Source organism: Pseudorasbora parva, chromosome 21 (assembly GCF_024679245.1).
Source record: "Pseudorasbora parva isolate DD20220531a chromosome 21, ASM2467924v1, whole genome shotgun sequence".
Taxonomy (NCBI): Eukaryota; Metazoa; Chordata; class Actinopteri; order Cypriniformes; family Gobionidae; genus Pseudorasbora; species Pseudorasbora parva.
In genome coordinates this window covers 7,658,393-7,679,865 of record NC_090192.1, presented here as the reverse complement: position 1 = coordinate 7,679,865, position 21,473 = coordinate 7,658,393, and the positions used below count along the sequence as shown (strand labels likewise).

The window sequence follows — 21,473 nt, the reverse complement described above, 5'->3', positions numbered from 1 at the left end:
GAATCTTCACCAAAGTAAATCTTTGATATCTTCTGAATTGTCTCTCTCAAACGTCTCCATGGTTACAAGGCACACTCTCTGTGCAAGCAGATTGTCACATTGGTTATGTTGATGGAAGTTATTTTCAGGCGCTGTATAATGCCATTGCGCTGATGCACCCATGATGGCCGCAAAGTTCCGTTTTAATTATGCAGGAATGAGAAAACAGTTCCTAGCTATAATCGTTCTGTAAAAAAATGTGCAACTTTTAATTTTTCGTTGGTCTTAGTACACGATGTAACTACAGAAGAGTCAAGTTTTCAACAGGAAAAGTATTGAAAGTCTTGTCATTTTTTTTGAGCGCAATGCTAAATCCGATTTAATGATGTATGCTAAACTATGATAAAAGTGCTACCGCCAGATACAGAGATCGGCTGAATGGATTAAAAAACAGTAAAACTCAACTGTTTAACATTAAGGAACTTGGAAAATGAGCATATTTTCAACAAAAAAAGTGGAGTGTTCCTATAAGTAAAATAAATATACTTTCAGTCTACGTTTTATGTACTTCTCAGAAATATACTTAAAATTGCAATTTCGAAAAATTTAAATTCTGTCATTAATTACTCACCCTTATGTCGTTCCAAACCCACAAGACCTTTGTTCATCTTCGGAACACAAATTAAGATATTTATGAAGAAATGTTTTTATAAATTGAAAGAGTATATTCATTATAAACTGAAATTAATAAATAACACAGTCACTATAAGTAAAATATATAGATATACCTGGCTATTGTGCATTTAAACCACAAACTGTTAAAACACAGTTAAAACTGTGTAATCTAAACAGATGGACTTTTTATATACAAATACATTAAACTTAAATTTAGACATAAATGCTGTATATTTTTGGAGTGTGGAGAGGTTTATGGTTAAAGGCAACAGGTGTGCTATCATATGTGGTGGACAGATGGCAGCTGAGCTTGCGAGAACTAGGTAGTTATTTTCATTTCTTATTTTCCCATTTTAAAACTGTATGCGTGCTGGCTTCAAATCCACCATATTGGAATGTTTCCAAACAGAATACTTCCCAATACAATTTGCTTCAACCACCACTTCACACACATTGATGAAATCCTTGATACAATGTGTTATAAAATAATGACAATACCAGGTTGGGTTTTCACTAAACATCCAGAAAACAACCTAAACAATTAGACTATAATTGTTATCTAGACTTACTGGGAAGAAGCTTCATGGTGATTTCTTTTGTCAAAAGACACAAAATCTATATCAAAGCCTATACGAGAAAGGCTGCATTTGTTCAATCCTCTCAATCTAGCATCTGATTACATTTCTTGACTACTACATGTTTGACTTGTCCTTCAGTTTGTAAAAATCTGAAACCATGCGAAAACAGTGTTTACAGTAATTAACTTACAATGGAAGTCTAGCGAGCAAGGTAAGTCAAAAACTTTTCTGTGACGTATTCGTAAATGTTAGCATCAAAATGCTGGAACTCAAACATGGCAAAAACGCAAATTATAAAGACAGGTCTTAGGGCTTAGTTCAATTACAGAATTTACAGTCGCTTTTATAAATGTACCTGGAAAAAAAAAAGTCTTGAGACAAAACAATGACGAGTTGTGATGCGAGTTGCTTTGAGTTAAAACAGCTCAAACATGCATTTTATTCTTGAACTAGCTTAAAGGGTTAGTTCAGCAAAAAATTAAAATTCTGTCATTAATCATTAACCCTCATGTCATTCCAAACCCTTCGTTCATCTTCGGAACACAAATAAGATATTTTTGATGAAATCCAAGCTCTTTGATGAGCTCTCTGACCCTTCCATAGACAGCTATTTAATTAACACTTTCAAAGGCCCAAAAAAGTAGGAAAGACATCGTTAAAATAGTCCATGTGACTTCAGTGGTTCAACTTTAATTTTATGAAGCGACAAAAATACTGGTTAATTAAATAGCTGTCTATGGAGGGGTCAGAGAGCTCTCGGAATTCATCAAAAATATTTTAATGAACGAAGGTCTTGCGGGTTTGAAACGACATGAGGATAAGGACGTAAAGGTGCACTAAGTAGTATTTTTGCAGTAAAATATCCAAAAGACACCAGGCCAGTCTTATATATTTTGTTCAGTTGAGTACCTACTAGGGGTGTAACGATATATCGTTAAACGATACATCGCGATATAAAAATATGACGATATGTATCGTTGATGGAAACGATATGATTTGTGATATAGAGTCGTTTTATCCCAGGCTCAACTTGCTGTAGTAAGCTTATTTATAAGGTATAATTCACCCTAACACAAATTAACAAATGTAGGCTACCACAAATGTAATCTGTCATCATGTACTTACTCACCATCGTGTCGTTTTTCATTTAACTTCCAAACAAAAATGAAGATATTCTTTATGAAGCCTGAGAGGTTTATGTCCCTCCATTTTTAAAGTCCATTCCTCTCAAACTTAAAAGAGGCAAAGAATGTCATAAAGGCATGTAAAAATAACTAATCGAGTGTCTAATCCAAACATTCTTTAGTCTTCTGAAGAGACACAATGGCTTTATTTGATGAATATATATTTAACACGACGCACATACTGTAGTAAACACGGACGTTCAAGTGGTTGCGTGACGTGCGAAACCAACATGAGAGAGAGTAAATGCAGAATTAAAATTCTTGGATGAGCTAAACGTTTACAGTTTTGAGAGCGGTCATTCTGACGAGCTTTCTTGCGATTACAGCTGTGACGGATTGCATTGATCATCTGAAGTGCACGCGCTGCCGGAATGGCGCTCCGCAGATTGAAAGCGCAAACATCATTTAAAGCAACACTCCATAGTCAAAGCGCAAACATAATTTAAATCACCAGATCACATTTAGTTTTAGTGGTATGGTTATTCAAAGCATTTCAGATGGTTCATTCTTACATACTGCATTAATAGCAGGAGAGGCAGGGCATAGCAGGCATGGGGAGAGATGCTGCCTGCATTGGAAGCGTGTTTCAGTTTCAGTGATTATGTTAATAATCTTATTACATAGAATCATACAACAACTATACATAATGTTGAATATAATGTATAATAATGCAGTGGGGGAATATTTGTGGGTCCTGATAATAAAACACAAATAATAATAATAATATAATAATAATAAAAAGGTAAAAAATTAAAATAAAAAAAGTTATTTTGCCTTAAAATATCAGGATACATATCGTGAGTTCAGTATCAAGATACATATTGAATCGTGATCGTAATCAATGACCCAGGACGTTTCAGCATAGCGTTTGAGCGAGTCGCCTGTCAAATTGCGTCATATCTGCGTTACACTCAGTTTCCGGTTTTATTTGGCAGAAGCACTTTTCTCTTAGCAGTGTGAACATGTTTCATAACATCATTTTAAACACACTTAAATGTGTCCAATATGATAAAAAGAGCTGCATCACCCAATACCAATGACCAGAAAAGCGGAAATAATGCGGGCGACTGTGTTCCGTCCCGTCATAAAAAAAGTCCCATTTCTTGCAAGGCGGGTGTTTATGTAACAATCGCTTCAGCGGCCGTGCTCAGCTCCACAACACTCGGTCCTGCTCTACTTCATACTACAGTAACATTAATAACCGCATTCATGAACAAGATTTCTGCTCGAGTCCTATTTTCCACTGGCTGTGAGGTGAAAACCTCATTTCCCTGGCCTCATGAGGCGCACTAGCAACTGACACTAGAGACCACAGTCTTTGGCATCCTTGTTAGTTCGCCCGCCTCACATGCTGGAAACACAGGTTCGAATCCCTCTCTGAGTGGTGCGAGTAGAACTGGAGGAGTAATATTGGTGCCGTGACCCGTGTGGGAGTGAGGTTCAGGGGAGTGACTGTAACTGAGGCCAACTAGCAAACAGCTGTGCAGGTAAACCCCATTCTCCTGGCTTCAAGAGCCACAATAGCAACTGACATATGCTATATTTTTATTTATTTATACTTTCATAGCATAAGCTATTAGGGGTGACCCCGAATAGTCAAAGATTCGATGCATCGATATGCGGAGCCTGATTCGACCACTGATCTCACGGTCGAATCTTCGCGGGTGTTATGAAACGAGGATCATACCATTTTGGCAATATGGGGGTGCTCAATATTTTAAAGATTTGTCGCGGCGCTGAGCTGAGCTGAGCTGAGCTGAGCATCGGTGTGCGACCCTTTTAAGGGCACTGAGCTTCCCACTGCGCCTTTAAAATTAGAACACGTTCAATGAGTGTACACACACCGGCGGCATCATTCAGCGCCTGTCCGCGGCCACTCAGGAAGTTGTTTAAAATCCTCCTGCACCACAGAGCGCTTTCGTGCAGCTCATCTGTCAGTAAATTCAAAATTGAGCTCGCGTGTATATAATGTGCGCGTCAGGTGGCGGTGTGAGTGAGATCCTGAGGCGCGCGGGGCTGAGCTTCTCGTACGTCTTCACCCGCTTTAGGCACAATCGGCTTCAGAACGTGCATGTAAACGCACTCAGTGTTCTTTTCCTCTCTAGGCAGGTATTTTTTTAGGTTTATTTATCAAAATGTTCTTTTATATATTTGTGTGATGTTCTGTATTTCGACTGCGGCTTTAACATGTTATGAGAAAACGGTTTATTAATGTTTATCCACCACATTACCTTTTAGGCTATTTAAACCTAAATAAGAAAGCCATTGTCAGTTCGTCTGTCAGTTGGCAGGCAGTTTTGGTCACTTTATTAAAAGTTGTTGCTGTGTGCAGTGTGTAAAGGAAAATAAAAATAGTTTTACCCTTCTGCTGACAGTGTTGTGCCCCTCCCAACCCATTCACACACACACAGATGATTCGACTATCAGTCGACCATAGAGAGATTCGACAATTCTGATTCGATTGTCTAAGTCCTTAGTCGAGGACAGCCCTATAAGCTATACCCTTAAGCGAGACACTTAAAGCTGCAGTCCGTAACTTTTTGCACTTTAGTGGTTAATAAACAGAACTGCATGCGTCTTGCGGAAGAACATTGCAGCCGGAGCTACTTCTCTCTGTTTATGTCTATGGCAGATCACGCAGGGACTGTTCCTCCGCAGCGGTACCTGCCTGAAATAGTCCTAATATAAATACTTATTATAAGTGTACCATAATGATTCAGGGTAAGACAAAAACACGGTTTGGAAAATGGATTCATGTTGTACATTCTCATTATATAATTTTTTTAAATTTTTGAACACAAAAAAGTTACGGACAGCAGCTTTAATATGGCTGTCAAATAAATGAATATAAACTGTGTTCCTTTTGTCTTTTTGTTTCTTTAGAAGTTCCATCACTACAGTGTATATCGAAGTGCTTCCCCCCAACAACCAGAGCCCTCCTCGTTTCCCTCAACTCATATACAGCTTGGAGATCAATGAGGCAATAAGGACTGGAGCCACACTGCTCAACATACAGGTAACATACCCATCAGCTCCACTAGTGATCAAGATACTCTCATTAGGATCTTGTTCAAACAAAAGTGTATTAAACATTATCAGGGATTGACATTAACTTTTTTGGCTCTCCAGCAACTGTGGCTACATGGTTTTCTAAAGTTACTAGCCACTCAGCACTGGCCAAAATTTTGTTGTTGGGACATTTGTTATTGGCCACATATCAAGTCTACATCAAAATAAATAACACGACAGGTCATCAAATAGGCTTATTTAACTCTGATAATGTTGTGTGCAAAGCTTCTTAATCTAGAAAGAAAAACACTGTCTTGTCTGAAATAAATAAGTTTTTGGTGTAAATATAATTTATCCTCAAGCAATTTTATCAGCTATGACATTTAAATCTAGCATATTTTTGTGTATGAGCACATATAGTAGTCTAGTGAAATACATTTCAATATTTTTCATGTGATTCAACAGTTTATTTGATTAAATATCCAGAATCTAAAAGGCGTGAATTACACCTGACACCTAGATGAACACTTTGCACGTTTTTTTATGACTGTAAGTTATTCTCTTCAAATGCTATTTAAGTTAGAAACGTAAATATCACAAGTATCGAGCGTCCAATGTCAAGCCAACTTAATGCCAATCACATCAGATGCGCTGTGGTTCTGCTGTGATCTTTGTTTGAAACTATTTTCTCTGCTGAAAACAAAAACAAAAAAGTCAGTCGCTGTATGATGAATGAATCTCGCACGAATATCGCACAAACATCACGGCTTTGTTGTTTATGGTGAGTGTGCAAATTTCAGTGAGTGAAAGAGTGCTTCCCTTACGAAAATGGATCATGGTTTTACTACAAATACCCCCCCCCAAAAAAAAAAAAAAGTGTATTGTAGTTAAACCATGGTAACCACAAATGAACCATGGTATTTGTGGTAAAACTGTGGTTATATAACTGGTAATCAATTAGCCAAAAAAACATTCCTTTTTTTCATAAGGGTTTGAACAAAACTCTTGCGTTTCAGTGATGACTAATATGAATGCCTCTGATTATTAGACATTGCATTCATACGCTCAATAGAGCTTTACCAGAGCAATTGGTAATGCAAAGCTGATGTGATTGGTTATAATGCGCCATGCGATTGTTGAAGAGGCTTTTTGAGAAGACTACATTACAATTCAACTGCCAAAGTCTACTTGAAGTATTTACACGCCACATCTGAAATACACCGGGTGTTAATGTCAAGCCCTGAACATTATTAACATAATAAACTATATATATATATATATATATATATATATATATATATATATATATATATATATATATATATATACACACACACACACACACACACACACACACACACACACACACACACACACATATACTAATCCATCAAGGTTCATAATAATGATTTTATTTTATTTTATTTAAAAGTCTTCTGATCACCAAGGCTGCATTCAATTAATACAAAAATGCAAAAACAAATAATATCGTGAAATGTTATTACAATTTAATTATTTTTCTTTTGTTTTGAATATATGTTATAATGTGATTTATTCCTGTGATGGCAAAGCTGGATTTTCAGCATCATTACTCCAGTCTTCATTGTCACATGACCCTTCAGAAATCTTTCTAGCTTTTATTCTATGCTGATTTGCTGCTTAATTATTAATAATGTATCTTTTTATTATTAATGTTGATTTCTTTTGTTTTTGCTGAATATTTTTGAGATGGAGTTATTTGTCCATGATTCTTTGATAAACAGAAAGCATAAAAAGAACATTTATTTGAAATATAGATCCTTTGTAACCTTGAAAATTATGATTTTCTTGAGCAGCAAACCAGCATATTAGAATCATTTCTGAAGAATCGTGTGACACTGGAGACTGGAGTAATGATACTGACAATTCATCACAAGGAAGAAATTACATTTGAAAACAAAATAAAACATCTGTAATGTTTCACAGTATTGCTTTTTTGTGCTTTTTTGCTGTATTTGTTATCAAATAATTGCAGTCTTTGTGAGCACACTAAGGATGTATCTTTCACGTAAACCTTTATGTTGGGAGAAAAAAAAGGTGTGTATATATATATATATATATATATATATATATATATAAATATCGTATTTTTATGTCAGAGGATTCGTGATGACAAAGTATGGAGTCTTTTCGAGCATAATTGAATTAGTGTAACACAAAAGCGCTTTCTGTCATTTGCAGGCAACCGACCGTGAAAGAGATCCCATTACGTATACCATCCTGAGAGGAGATCCAAACAACATCTTTGAAGTCTCCCAAACGTAAGCTGGCGTTGAAAGGCCGGAAGAAGGCTGCTCTGCCAAAATTCATAGGTTTTGGCTTTGAATAAGCAAAAAAAGGATGTCTTAATTGTGATACAGGCACTGTCTTTATTTTGCTCTCACACAAAAAATGCAGAGAAACAAAAGCATATTCTCTGTAAAAAAATATCTGTGTATTTTGTTTAGCTACGTCCTGACATGCATTGGATGCAGATTACATTCTGACACAAACATGATGCATAATTAATAAGAAGCGATGAAAATATTAATTCCAGTTCAAATAGCAGCTTAAGACTTTTCAGCTTTTGCTTGCAGTGAAGGACTGAAAAACCTTAAATGTTTTTAGAGCAAATCCTCAGATGCATTTTATTTGATTTAGCACTCAGTAAAAGGAGTAAACAACATTAGATGTGGATAGTGGCTGATATCTCGCACTCTCTTTCTTTAGTAATGCATTTAGTAAAGCATGTTATACTCCGTAGTGTGCAGGGTACCAAAGGCCATTTCAATCATAGCCCTGAGCAAAGTTTCTGATCCTGTTCTCCAGTTATTTAAGCAAGATTTTGGAGCCAGGATTCACTTCTTATGAACTTCTGCTGTCCTTTCAATAAGCTGCAGATGAAGAAAAGAACAAATGTGGCTTAATTTCTAGAACTACCTGTGCTTACGGTTACAGCCTCTTCTCTTTCTCTCCTCCTTCCCACAATGCCTTCTTGCGCCCTGCAGAGTTTACGATAGAGCTGTCTGTTAGAGGGGATTGTGCAACTGTGGAGTCTGTAAAAGTCTGGCTGGAGGGTGGATATGATAATATAAAGTATATGTTTAAAAAACACTTTCATGGGGTTGAAAGTGTGGGGTTATCCTTTCATAAAGTAAGCGAAATGGAATTGAAAAAGTGGAATTATTTAGAAAAGTTCCAAATGACTGTGATAGATTTTCAAGCAGAAGGGATGTAAGAGTTTTAAATGGATTTTAGATAGGCTCAATTTAGCTTAGGCTAGAGTTCCAACTCATCTACTTTATTTTGGAAACCAGATATGTCTGATAATATTTACATAAAGCACAATAGATTAGGTCTTTTAGCTTTGTTTCCTTGGGCTCAAGACACTTATGGGCAGATTTATTAAACTGGGCAAATTAGCTTGAGAGGGCAATTCCTCTCAAGTGGAAAGTTCTGCGCGTGACCTACTAACGCCATGCACAGTAAAAAACACAGATGCAGCCAGATTATTTCCGTAATGACAACACAATCTACCTGTTAGTGTCTGGTTTAAGATGTGCTTTTTGGGGAGGTAAATAATGGCGCAAACTTCATTACACTGACAAGTGCAAACGTTAGGAAATCACCTTGCATGATTCATTTAAATACTTACCTCCTATAAATGTTGCATCTGAAAGGGAAACTCCTGCAAATGCCTATTCAATAAGGTCACCAAATAACTCTGTCCATGCCTTTAGTAGTGATTGACTGATATATCAGTTTCCTGATATTTTCCCAGATATTTAAGCATTTTCCCATAATCGGTTATCGGTTTTGTAATATCTGATTCACCGATAAATGTCGCCATTTTGTGGACGCTTTGAGAATCGTGTACACGCCTGCCATTAAAGGAGTGCGTCTGAGGGGAGACGAGTCAACAACGATGTTCAAAGGTAAAATAACTTGCATCCCTTAATTTATAAACTTTAGTCAACATAACCAGTACTGCACAAATGAGATGGACACAAATAAGATGTTATGGGATGCTACTATGAGACAAACTCAAGGAGTCAGGTAATCCGCCATGTCACAATAAAGAGGTAACTTTACATGAATAAGAGCATGTTGGAAATTCAAGTGCCAAATTTATGTTAAATAAATTTCTGTTTATGCTCATCTTGTGTAGTCGCATTCTCCCATTTACTCACCGGTCGTCTCCAGCATAGGCTAGTCACCGTATGTAACTTTAAACAAGACCCACTCGTTTAAATCTCCTTTAATTATATAAACGTCTGCTATATAACATTTATATAATCAACATTGAAATAATTACAGCTCTGTTGAAATGAATTATTAGGCATAGCTCTGTGAGAGACATTCTGTGTAAATGCATAGAAAACAGCGCTCTGTCAGGTGTATCACAAATCTAGACCGACACAAACATTATTAATAATTCTGATAACGTGCCAAATAACATGTTTGAACGTGCCAGATGAGATGGACTCTATAATAACGATGATTTGCGATTTTGTTTATTTTTCTGACAAACTGTAGTTTAAAACTAAACTATTTATACTTATATTTAAGGGTTGTTGATAGACTCAACTCTCATTTATTTATGTTCTCCATTTGAAAACATTAGACATTGTACATTTATTTTGCCTGTTAATATTTTATAAATAAAAATATGCAACAGCATTAATCTTAAAAAGACTTTGCACTGTATTTTAAAAAATGCATTTGTTCAGACTATTTATTGATGCAAGTGTCTTTTGTTCTGTATGTAAGGGAGTGGAATTGCAAAAATTGCAGTGTTTAAAAAGTTCAGTTCTGTGAATTTGCTATAATTGTAAAAAATAAATAAATAAATAAATAAATAAATAAATAAAAATCAGTCATACACTCCTGAACAAAATCGTAAGACCAGGGAATGCATTGCAAGTTTAACACATTTCGCACATGTGGATCATAATCGGGTTGTAAGTGCTGCTTCAAAATGCCAAAAGAAGAAACAGGAGCAAGAGACAAAAAATAGAGAGTAGGCAATTTATTGAAAACTGCATTTAAACTGAAACAGGCCGTTTATCAGCTGATCAAAAGTTTAAGACCATAGCCCCAAAATAAACGCACAACAGTACTAAAAGTGTCAAAAAAGGACTCAGTAGTGAGTAGCCCCACCGTTCTTGTTGATCACTTCAAAAACTTGTTTCGGCATTTAGTAAATCCTGAAAGAATAAATCCTTAATAAAACCCCTCCCTACATCTACTCCTAACCCTACCCAAAAAAACTTTTATTTTTATTAAACATTTTCGTTACGCACTTTTTCATTATTTCCATTTTTAAGTTTTCTTATTTTTTATTGAAAGTAAATGCCTTTCTGATGTGATATGTGATGGGAAAAGGGAGAAGAGGGAGAAGATTCTGCAAAATGTGGATTCGAACGTGGTTCAATCGTGTCAAAACCAAAGTTCCATGAGCCTTGCGCTCTTCTGACACGATTTTATATATCAGGTATTTTCAAACTTTTTAATGAAAGTACATTGTGACATTTATGAAACAATCTGGACTTAAATGTTACATTCAAAAGGTTGGAAAATGACTGGAATGATCATAGACATTGTTTACATATAAGATTACAAACTGATCTTAATTCAATAATTTTGAACATTGGGATTCCTCAAAAGGGTATGTAGAGCTGTAGGTGCTACACACAGCCAGGAATAGCACAAATGTTTAGCAGATTTTTCTACATAGTGTAATATGGTGTTCGACATGTCACATTTATTTTACCTCAATGTGACTGGAGGGGCAAGTTTCTGTCATTATTGATGTGTTGCTGTGGGGAATCTTGCGTTTAAGTGCATTTATTCAAATGTATTCTGCCTGACGTAAGAGAGAAGTAACTTCAGTCTCTTTTTCAACTTTAGTTTTGTTTGAAGAGCTCTAAACGTTAGTCTATTTTTTTAAGTACACCAAACTCTTTAATAATGAAAAGAAAAGAAGAAAACTTGATCCACAACCCCTAATTTTCACTCAGTGGCGACATCATGTGCAAATCACAACAAATTTCAAGTTGTGTGACATATAAATGTCATACAGTTCATTTTCAGTTATTCATAAAATCTCCCAGATATATATGCATTTCCATAAAAAGCTTGTCTGGTTTGGCTTATCTTTGCAGCTGCAGCCTATAATAACAATAATAAAATCTGTATTCTCTGGTTATCATTACTATTGATGCTATTCAGTAGGGGAGTAATTTAGGGTGCATGCATGCTTTTAGACATGTGCAGACGATGCTTTGCAGTGAATGTGTGATGAATATATATGAGGTCCTCTGGAGTCTTAAAGATGCCGCTTTGAATTTGTTTATTTCATTTGGAGAAAGCATGACTGCGGTTGTGTCCACCTTCTTCACAGATCCCATGGGGTTTCAGGGGACATTTAAATTGCGTCAAGACAGAATTATTGGCTATTTGAAAACATGAAAGGGCAAATTCAAAAAATAATTGTGGTACTTTTGCGCATTTCAGCTCTGCATCTTATTCAATAAACACTCGCAATCCATTTAAGAAGGCATTAATTGTGCTGAAATAATGTGTTTGTGTGTGTGTGTGTGTGTGTGTGTGTGTGTGTGTGTGTGTGTGTGTGTGTGTGTGTGTGTGTGTGTGTGTGTGTGTGTGTGTGTGTGTGTGTGTGTGGCTTTTTCTGTCCAACAAGACAGCAGTTATTTATCAAATGATAGAAAATAATGAAATACTTGAATCTTGAATAGCAACAAAGTCGATAGCATAAAAGTGGGATTAAATTAGTACTAAAGTAGCTCTTATTTTTTTCTAACATATTTATCAATAATGACTTGAGCGCTGGCTACGATCAAATCTCACATCAGGTCTCAGTTTGTGTTAAGTTTTTGAGATAGAGTGAACTTTCGTGCAGCTTATCAAATCTGGCTGAGAATTAAAATAAGCGCATTTTGATCATTTAGATAATTTACTGACTGACAACCAAAGCTCATTAGTCAACCATTTACCATTAAGATTAGAATTTTAAATTAAACTAGCTTTAAATACGCAAATAGCTAGCCTAGAAATCTAGACACACCCTAGCGGCAGCAAATCTAATCTGCCCGCGAGTGTCGTCTAGCAACTCTCAATACCCTTCTGAGCTGTAAACGCCAAACTCTTGTCGGGCCAATCACATCGTGTATAGAGTCGGTGGGCGGGGCTATAATGACGACGGCCGAGTTGCGTTTGCGTGCTTCTAGTAAACACAGAAACTGGCGAACGGCGGCGGTCTTTCGAATCAGCTTTGACCGCGACTCTGGAAGACTTGGAGTTAAGCTTTTCTCTGAGAAAAGAACAAAGAACGGCACTGAAGTCATTCTTAAAAAGGGAAGATGTGTTCGGAGTTTAGCCGACCGGATACGGCGAATGTTTAATCTATCAACAAGCTCTGTTTCACCTTCGTTGCTCTGGTTAGTTGTAGCGCTATCCTACCGCGTACAGAGGGAGTTTGAAAGACAACCGTTTATCCCGCCCCTCGGATTGAGCCCTGTCTATGGTGAGTTTCCAGACCAAACATCTTGATGTGGGTCTGGCTTGTCAGGCTAGCAAATAGCAGCATAAACAACAGAACATGAGGATTTAAAACTGGATCAAATGAACCATATAAAGGAATTAAATAAATAGGACTTCTCAAAATATCTTTAACTGAAATAATGTATTAACAAAAAAACAAAACAGTAGGCATACAGGAGGGCATACAGCATTAACACCAGGGTGAGTAAATGATGAATTAATTGTATTCACATTTACACATTTTGATTATCTAGTGTTTTTGCACTGGTGCCCATAAGATCCTAGTTGAACCACCCTGAAGCATTCCCATTTTATGCTTATTCAAATCTCTATTTCATAATTTAAATCATGTGGAAGCAACACACTGGAATAAGGACTACAATTGTCTTTTTGTACTTCACATTGTGGTTTTGAAAGGCTTGGCGCCAGGGATGAGTGTGTTATAGTGTTATATATTTCCATGATATAGTTTTGATATTATGTTTTGCTTGCAACAAACTACACGTCATAACATAAACACTCCAGATAAATTATTTGTTATTGAATGAATGAATGAATGAGGCATTTATATAGCGCTTTCAAATGTACTACTGTACACCCAAAGCGCTTCACACTCATGTCAGGGGTCTCTCCTCAACCACCACCAGTGTGCAGCATCCACTTGGATGATGCGACGGCGGCCACAGTACAACGGCGCCAGTACGCTCACCACACACCAGCGATAGGTGGAGAGGAGAGAGGGTGATAGAGCCAATTCAGTGGATGGGGATTATTAGGAGGCCATGATTGGTAAGGGCCAATCGAGGGAATTTGGCCAGGACTTTGGCCAGGAATTTTGGCCAGTACACTTATTAAAGTGTACATTCATGAAAAACTGTTAATTTTTACAGAAAACAAAGCATACAGTGTGTGTGATATGGCATGGCAGCCAATACAAATAAAAATAACAATTGCCTTACCTAATGCAGTAAAATCCTGCTTTTGGACCAGGCCCGGTTCCAGAATCAAATCTCAGAGAAATTAGTGAGGGTATTTCTCATCCTTTGCTATAGCCTTTGATTATCACTGTGTCAGTCATCGCAATTGTGAGAGTGAATCCCACATTTATGTGGATGGGCCTATGTATTAAAGCTTTTCAAGCATGGAAAATAAAAGTTGTATTCAAATTCTGAATATATTAGGTCTATATTTAGTATTATCCTATTGCCTAGACATTGTGCAAAGAACAAAAAACACTTTCCTCATTTTCTCATAATATACACCGCATATTGTTCAATGATTCTCTTCAACGTCTCTATGGATGAGTCACTCTAAATCCCTCCTTTCTTCAAGCCTACTCTGCTATGATTGGCCAGATAGCTCAGACTGTTACGATTGGTCAGCTCATCGATTGGGCAATATTGATTGGGCAATATAAGGGGATTGTATACACTGTAAAGACAGTAACAGTAACACTGAGTCCAATGGTGAAACGTCGGAAAAACGAGTTATTCAACCTGAATCGTAAGGGCAATTTGAGCAGGATGTTTCTCAGTGATACACTACTCAGTTTGAGGTACATGTTTGATGTTGCAACTGTGATTTGTCACCATCAGCATTAACAAGTTAAAGTATGTCCATCAACAAATCCATGTGTGGTTATATTTCTAATGTTATGCGGTGCACATGTGGGAACTGCATTTGTTAGCCGAGCGTTAACATTAACGACTGATCTAACATTAAAATTTGTAAAACAAATCTTGTTCCATCCTTCATCTTTACTAAAAGTAGTACGAATGACAGACAATCTGCATTAATAGACACAGTTTTAGGTAATAGTGGCCCACAGTTCATTTGCAGAAGTATTTCAGTAAGACAGTAATAACGTAATATAGCCGGTTAGCCAGAGACCTACACATTATAAAACATACATATTTTGAACACGGGTAAGAAAATATATACATCCATAATTATACTTGAGGAGCAGCTGGTCCAAATAAACTGAGTGCCCATCTTTCTAGAGCAAGCGGGCAGACACCTCAGAACATAGGCGGGTATTATGCAAATGTGTTTTCTAGAAACATCAAGATTCAAAACAAAAAAATTACTCTTTATAGTGGTTCAGAGTCGATTCTTTCTTTTGGGAGACAATCCCAATTTATTTATCATGCACTTTCGACTTTACAACTTTGTATAATGTTTCCATTCACAGACAGCGTTTTTACACACTGCATGAAAGGGAATATTCGGATAACCATAATAGGGCACTTTAAACACCTGCTATTGGCCATTGCATTTGAGAAATCAACAAACATATCACAAACAAACAAACATAATTGGCTACGTCGCTCACCAAAGCAAAAAAAAAAAAACTTTGGAAATTGAATATTTTGACGCTCTTCAGAGATCCTTTTAGCTAATTACATTATTACAAAGAAAGCAAACCCTGGACCAGCAGTTATATGGACAGCTATTCCCTCTGAAAATTCTCTAAGATTCCCAAGATATTGTCCAATTTGAAATATTTAGTCCCTCCACGGGTCACAAAATTGTTTTTAATTAATGCTAATATATATTATTTGGATAATAGACCCACATTAGATAATGTCAATATATTTCATTTTATGCATATTTTCATTTAAAAAAAAAAAAAAAGTTTTTGTATCAGTTTATGATGAGGAAAGTCACACCACAAGACAATCAATAATCCATGTTTAGCTTGGAACTGCAATAAAAATAAAAATAAAAAAGTCGCATTGAGCTAGGGATGGCTCGATACCACAATTTTGGCTCCGGTACGGTACCACAATCTAATACCGAAGTACCGATATTAAATCGATACCACACGGTCTGATATTAGCGCGAGTATATTGCGCAAGAATGAGTACAATTATGCAAGTTTTGAGTTTATAAAGTGGAAAATCACCACAAATTTTTATTAGTAAATTAATTAGCAAAGCTTATCACACCAAATCAGTCATTTGAAAACTTTCTTGTGAGAAATAATTACAGCAAAAATCTCTCAAAATTAGCAAATTGGTTCTGGGTTCAAAAGACATCGCACTACACTAAAGCAATCTGCATAATCCGATTCAACATTTCACGCTCGTCTCGGGATGGAGAACGGAAATCATTTGAACATGCAAGCGATTTTATAGCATTTCGTAATAACAGTTACAGAAGACATGAGCTCATAACAACGACACACACACTCCTGTAACGTAACGTAGAGCTCGCACATTACAAATTACATTTCCTTAAACAGTCAAATACACAGAATTATGTAAAAATGTCCGTCTTTAGTGAGTATTCACATAAACACAGTCGGTTGTGTCTAACGCGAATGTAAATTGAGCAATAGTACGCATGCAAATATAATGAAATCTAAATGTCATTGTTTGAAACGAAAGCTGGAGATTTTGTGATATTAGATCTTATGTTAGGCTGTGTGTGTGCGTTCATCAGTGTTAAAGAAAATAAATGTCTAAATGAGATGGTTTGAATGATCACTGACCTGTCGATCTCTTTAGAAGTCTTAAGGTCATAATAGTGACAGATTTCGGGTCAGCTTGGGTAGCGTGCTGTCATCTAGTGGTGAACTTCGGAAAAATAGCATATACCGAAATGTGCAAAATTATGATATCGCAAAATAAAATATATACCGGTATTTTCCAGTACCGGTATACCGTGCATCCCTACATTGAGCATAGTACATTATCCACTTCCCAACTATTTCATTTAAATCAATGCGCAACTAACCTCTATTAGTGCCATAGAATATACCATAAAGTGTGTAGTTAGTTAGTTTTGGTATTGGTAGCATAAACATTCTAAGTAACCCATCCCTTTAACTGTCCACAGTTTGTTGTATGGCTCACTCACTGCTTAACGAGTTCTCAATTAAACTTGCATTGCCATGTAAACAAAGGTAAATGTGTGAACAAATGCACTGTGTACCAGAACTCATTTGAATGGGCCACAATGTTTCACTTATGGCTGCTGTTGCCTGACAATTAATTCAGTCTTAATCGTCCCCAGGCACACGTAAAATATCCTCAGCCTTCCACAGTGGCACAAGTCTTGCAAGGCATGAACATATTGGCTGGCCGTGCAATTCAGCAGCACATAATTCCATCCAGCCCATTTTTGATGAACTAATTTCAGCCAAAAATGATTCACTTTGTCTGGATTTTAGCTGTGGCCTGTCGTGCGTATGGCTTTTTCCAGTTCTGTATTCTTAGCACATGGCGTGAATTTTAACACACTGTTCCACTCGTGCTTGTCCTCAGGTTTTCAACATAATCTGTGCTTTCAGGTCTGGACTATTGTTGCTGGCGAAGACACTGGACAGAGAGATCATTGATCACTACACGCTAACGGTCACAGCCTCCGATGGAAAACCAGATGGGGTAAGACTGAAGTCTGTCAGTCAATCACATCCCACCAAAGACAAAACACTGCTATAGCTGCAGTTTAAAAGGTCGTAATTGAATCTTCTGCTTAAACAAACATCACATGTAGACACAGTACAACATGTCAAGGAAAGTCTAGCGGAATTATTTACATTAAAGCAAAGAAGTGCAGACACAAGAGTTAGATACGATTATAAAGATGTGCTGGGAGTAGTGTACTCCCAGAATTATTGGTTTTAATTATTTAATTAAAACCAAAGGTGTTCATACGTGATTCTGTATCAAGAGCAGGGGCATCTTATTTAACACAAAAAAAAACAATTGGTAATCAAATGAAAATGTTTCTTTCTATTAGGTATATCCGTGGTGCGAGATGTTTCAAAAAAGTCAACAATATCGACCCTAGCAAAATGTTTTGGGGACATGTTCCACCCACAAATTACGCCTATGGTACTAAATCAGTACCTCTCCCAACTAGATTTTTTTTTTTACTTTAAGAAATTCAAACTATCAGCATCGGCAGAAATCATTCAGAATAATCGGCTATTGGTATTGATGGAGAAATTTAGTATCAGTACAAAATTTGTATAGTCAGTCAGTTAGACAATGGAATTATTATCAGTCACTCACTGATTGTTGTTTGTTCATTGATTCATTTCTTGCAAAGTATTTGATTTAGTATAACTACATTAAAAAATATATTAAGTAATGATCAGCCTGTGGCAACTGTCATGGCAATCATGCAAATCCAGCATAAGTTTTAAAAAAACGTTGTTGTCACAAAATGTAGTTTTAACCGTTTTTTAGGTGAAAATTTAGTTATTTGGACCTTGAATATGTGATTCATATATAAACAGCAGTTTTTTTAAACTTACATTTTTACATTTGATTTACAAGCTTTTACAGATGCAAACTTTAGGACATCAGTGGCCGTTCAGTGCTCATGTACCCACTGAGAACAGTTTCATGTCTCTTAGGTACAAACCTGATTCCAAAAAAGTTGGGATACTGTACAAAGTGTGAATAAAAAAGCAATCCAATAATTTACAAATCTCATAAACGTATTATTTATTCACAATAGAATATAGATAACGTATCAAATGTTGACAGTGAGACATTTTGAAATGTCATGTCAAATATTGGCTCATTTTGGATTTCATGAGAGCTATACATTCCAAAAAAGTTGACAGGTAGCAATAAGAGGCTGGAAAAGTTAATACATATAAGGAACAGCTGGATGACCAATTTTCAACTTATTTGGTCAATTGGCAACATGATTGGGTATAAAAAGAGCCTCTCAGAGTGGTAGTTTCTCTCTGAATTCAAGATGGGCAGAGGATCACCAATTCCCCCAATGCTGTGGCAAAAAATAGTGGAGCAATATCAGAAAAGAGTTTATCGGAGAAAACATTGCAAGTTATAATCATATACAGTGCATCATATCATCCAAAGATTCTGAGAATCTGGAACAATCTCTGTGTGTAAGGGTCAAGGCCGGAAAACCATGCTGGATGCCCATGATCTTCAAACCCTTAGACAGCACTGCATCACATACAGGAATGCTACTGTAATGGAAATCACAGTCGGTGTACACAATCCACTGTCCCATTCGCCGTTGCCTAAAACTCTATTGGTCAAAAAATAAGCCATATCTAAACATGATCCAGAAGCACAGGTGTTTCCTCTGGGCCAAGGCTCATTTAAAATGGCATGTAGCAAAGTGGAAAACTGTTCTGTGGTCAGACGAATTTAAATTTGAAGTTATTTTTGGAAAACTGGGATGCCATGTCAGCCGGACTAAAAAGTACAAGCACAACCCAAGTTGTTATCTGCTCTCAGTTCAAAAGCCTGCATCTCTGATGGTATGGGGTTGCATGAGTGTGTGTGGCATGTGCAGCTAACACATCTGGAAAGGCACCAGCAATGCTGAAAGGTATATCCAAGTTCTAGAACAACATATGCTCCCATACGCTCCCAGTTTCCAACATGACAATGCCAGACCACATACTGCATCAATTACAACATCATGGCTGTGTAGTAGAAGGATCAGGGTACTGAAATGGCCAGCCTGCAGTCCAGATCTTTCACCCATAGAAAACATTTAGCAAATCATAAAGAGGAAGATGCGACAAAGAAGACCTAAGGCAGTTGAGCAACTAGAAGCCTCTATAAGACAAGAATGGGACAACATTCCTATTCCTAAACTTGAGCAACTTGTCTCTTCTTTGTCTATATGGCTTTTGCCCTTCATGACAACTGTGAGGGGGTGAATTTTTTTTGTTTGCATTATAGAAAGCCTTAAAGTTCTGCATAATTAAGGGCGTGGCCACTTGGAGTGACAGGTTGATTGCCATTTATCCGGTGTCTGTTACGCCGCATTCACACGGGGCGTAGGCGTTAACGCTTCCCATTTACTTTGAATGGGTGACATCATCCGTTGCCGAACTGAATTGTGGGTTCCGTCGCGGCGCTTCACTCGCGTTGCAAGCGGCAGAAGTTGAAGATTTCTCAACTTTTCAAGCGCCAGTGCAGGCGTCATCCAATCAGATCGCCGTATGCAAAAATCCTACAGCAGACGCTAGCCAATTGCGTTCATTACTGCTTTGTGAACCATCCAGACGCAGCTCCCGGACAACTACGTGATATTATTCCCGCTGTCAGAGCGCTTTTTCAGGATTTAATGTACTTAACAGCTTAGTGCACCTGTGCAGTGCACTGACAACAACTACACGGGCAATCACACTCACACATACAACCAAATCGGCATCCATTTCGTCTCACAGGCTAGCTGTCATAAAAAGGCTTTTTGTGTTTTGGTCCAAGCGGCAAGTTAATGTGATTGGCTGTTGTCATTATGAGGATCGCGGCAGCACCCGGCTTCAGCCACACCCTCCGTCAAGCGTTAACGCCTACGCCCCGCGTGAATGCGGCGTAAGTCATCGCGTCACCTCACCTCAGCTCCGCCCACGTCCCGCCTCATTGCCCATTTTCTGTTACCTGGGCGTGACACGCGATGACACGCTGCCAAGATGGCAACGGCCAGCTCATCTCTACTTTACGCTTTAGAACTGCTGTTCAGAATCCTGTGGGTGACGTCACGGACACTGTGTCCATTTTTTAAATGTTTTTTATGGTTCTAAAGTGACATTTTAGAATTAGTAATGTAGGCTTGGGCTCAACTGTCAACTTGAGTTTTGAATCTTTGGCGGAAGTATTTTTTTGCACAAAACACTGTTGTTGTTTCTGATTTATTTACATACTGCCGTCAAACTGTTGTATAAACACAATATCACACTCATAGCCATGCGATTTGGCTGTATATCAGCACGCTGATGTGACCTGCAGCACTCGGCCTGCAAACTGGTGGCTATGGTTGAATCACAGCCGTGCTGATACACAGACATATAGTGTAATATTGCTCATCTATAACAGATACGTGTAGTGATGAATCAAAGTGTATTTTTACCGAAAATCCAAACTTACGTGTGCAAAACTGCACAAAATAGGCAATATGCACCATTAGATAAATGTAAATTAAAAGTTACTTTGTTTTTTGGCCCTTCAAAACCATTTAGGCCGAAACCGAAAACTGCAATCTCAGAATTTCAGTGCACCACTAGTACTATATTCACAATAGTGGACATTTTTAAGATTTAATTTTATTTTATATATTGCATTAAGCTTTCCGTTGTTTAATTTATTCAGTCAATCAGCCACTCATTCAATCAAACTATTGCTGTTTGTTTATTCATTCATTTCTTGCAAAGGTGTTTGATTTGTTTGTTTTTATACTAATTATATAAATATACTTTCAGAATCAGAATCAAAGTAAAGAGAAGTCTAACCCGGATTCATTTATGTAACGAATCAATCAATAACGCGAGTCAATCAAACAAATGATTCCTTCACTCACTGATTGTCCTTTGTTTGTTCTTTTGCTAAATGATTTGATTTCCTTTCATGGTGTAAGTTTCCTAGCAGTCACCATTGACTGGTTTCACCTGTGCACTCCACTCTCACAAAAGGCTCATAGGGATTGATCTAAATAGAGGAAAATGAGGTGCATCTTACAATAG

The 21,473-nt window shown here is 37.1% G+C and overlaps 1 protein-coding gene across 4 annotated transcripts in view; it reads left to right on the top strand.

The window, feature by feature from the left end:
* Positions 1 to 21,473, top strand: part of pcdh15b (protocadherin-related 15b) — a 321,029-nt gene that overhangs the window by 161,199 nt on the left and 138,357 nt on the right. For all 4 annotated transcript variants that reach the window (XM_067430706.1, XM_067430704.1, XM_067430705.1 and 1 more), the window contains 3 exons: positions 5,300 to 5,432; positions 7,646 to 7,725; positions 17,301 to 17,394. In XM_067430706.1, coding sequence (XP_067286807.1) covers positions 5,300 to 5,432; positions 7,646 to 7,725; positions 17,301 to 17,394 — 307 coding nt within the window. The remainder of the gene's footprint in view (positions 1 to 5,299; positions 5,433 to 7,645; positions 7,726 to 17,300; positions 17,395 to 21,473) is intronic.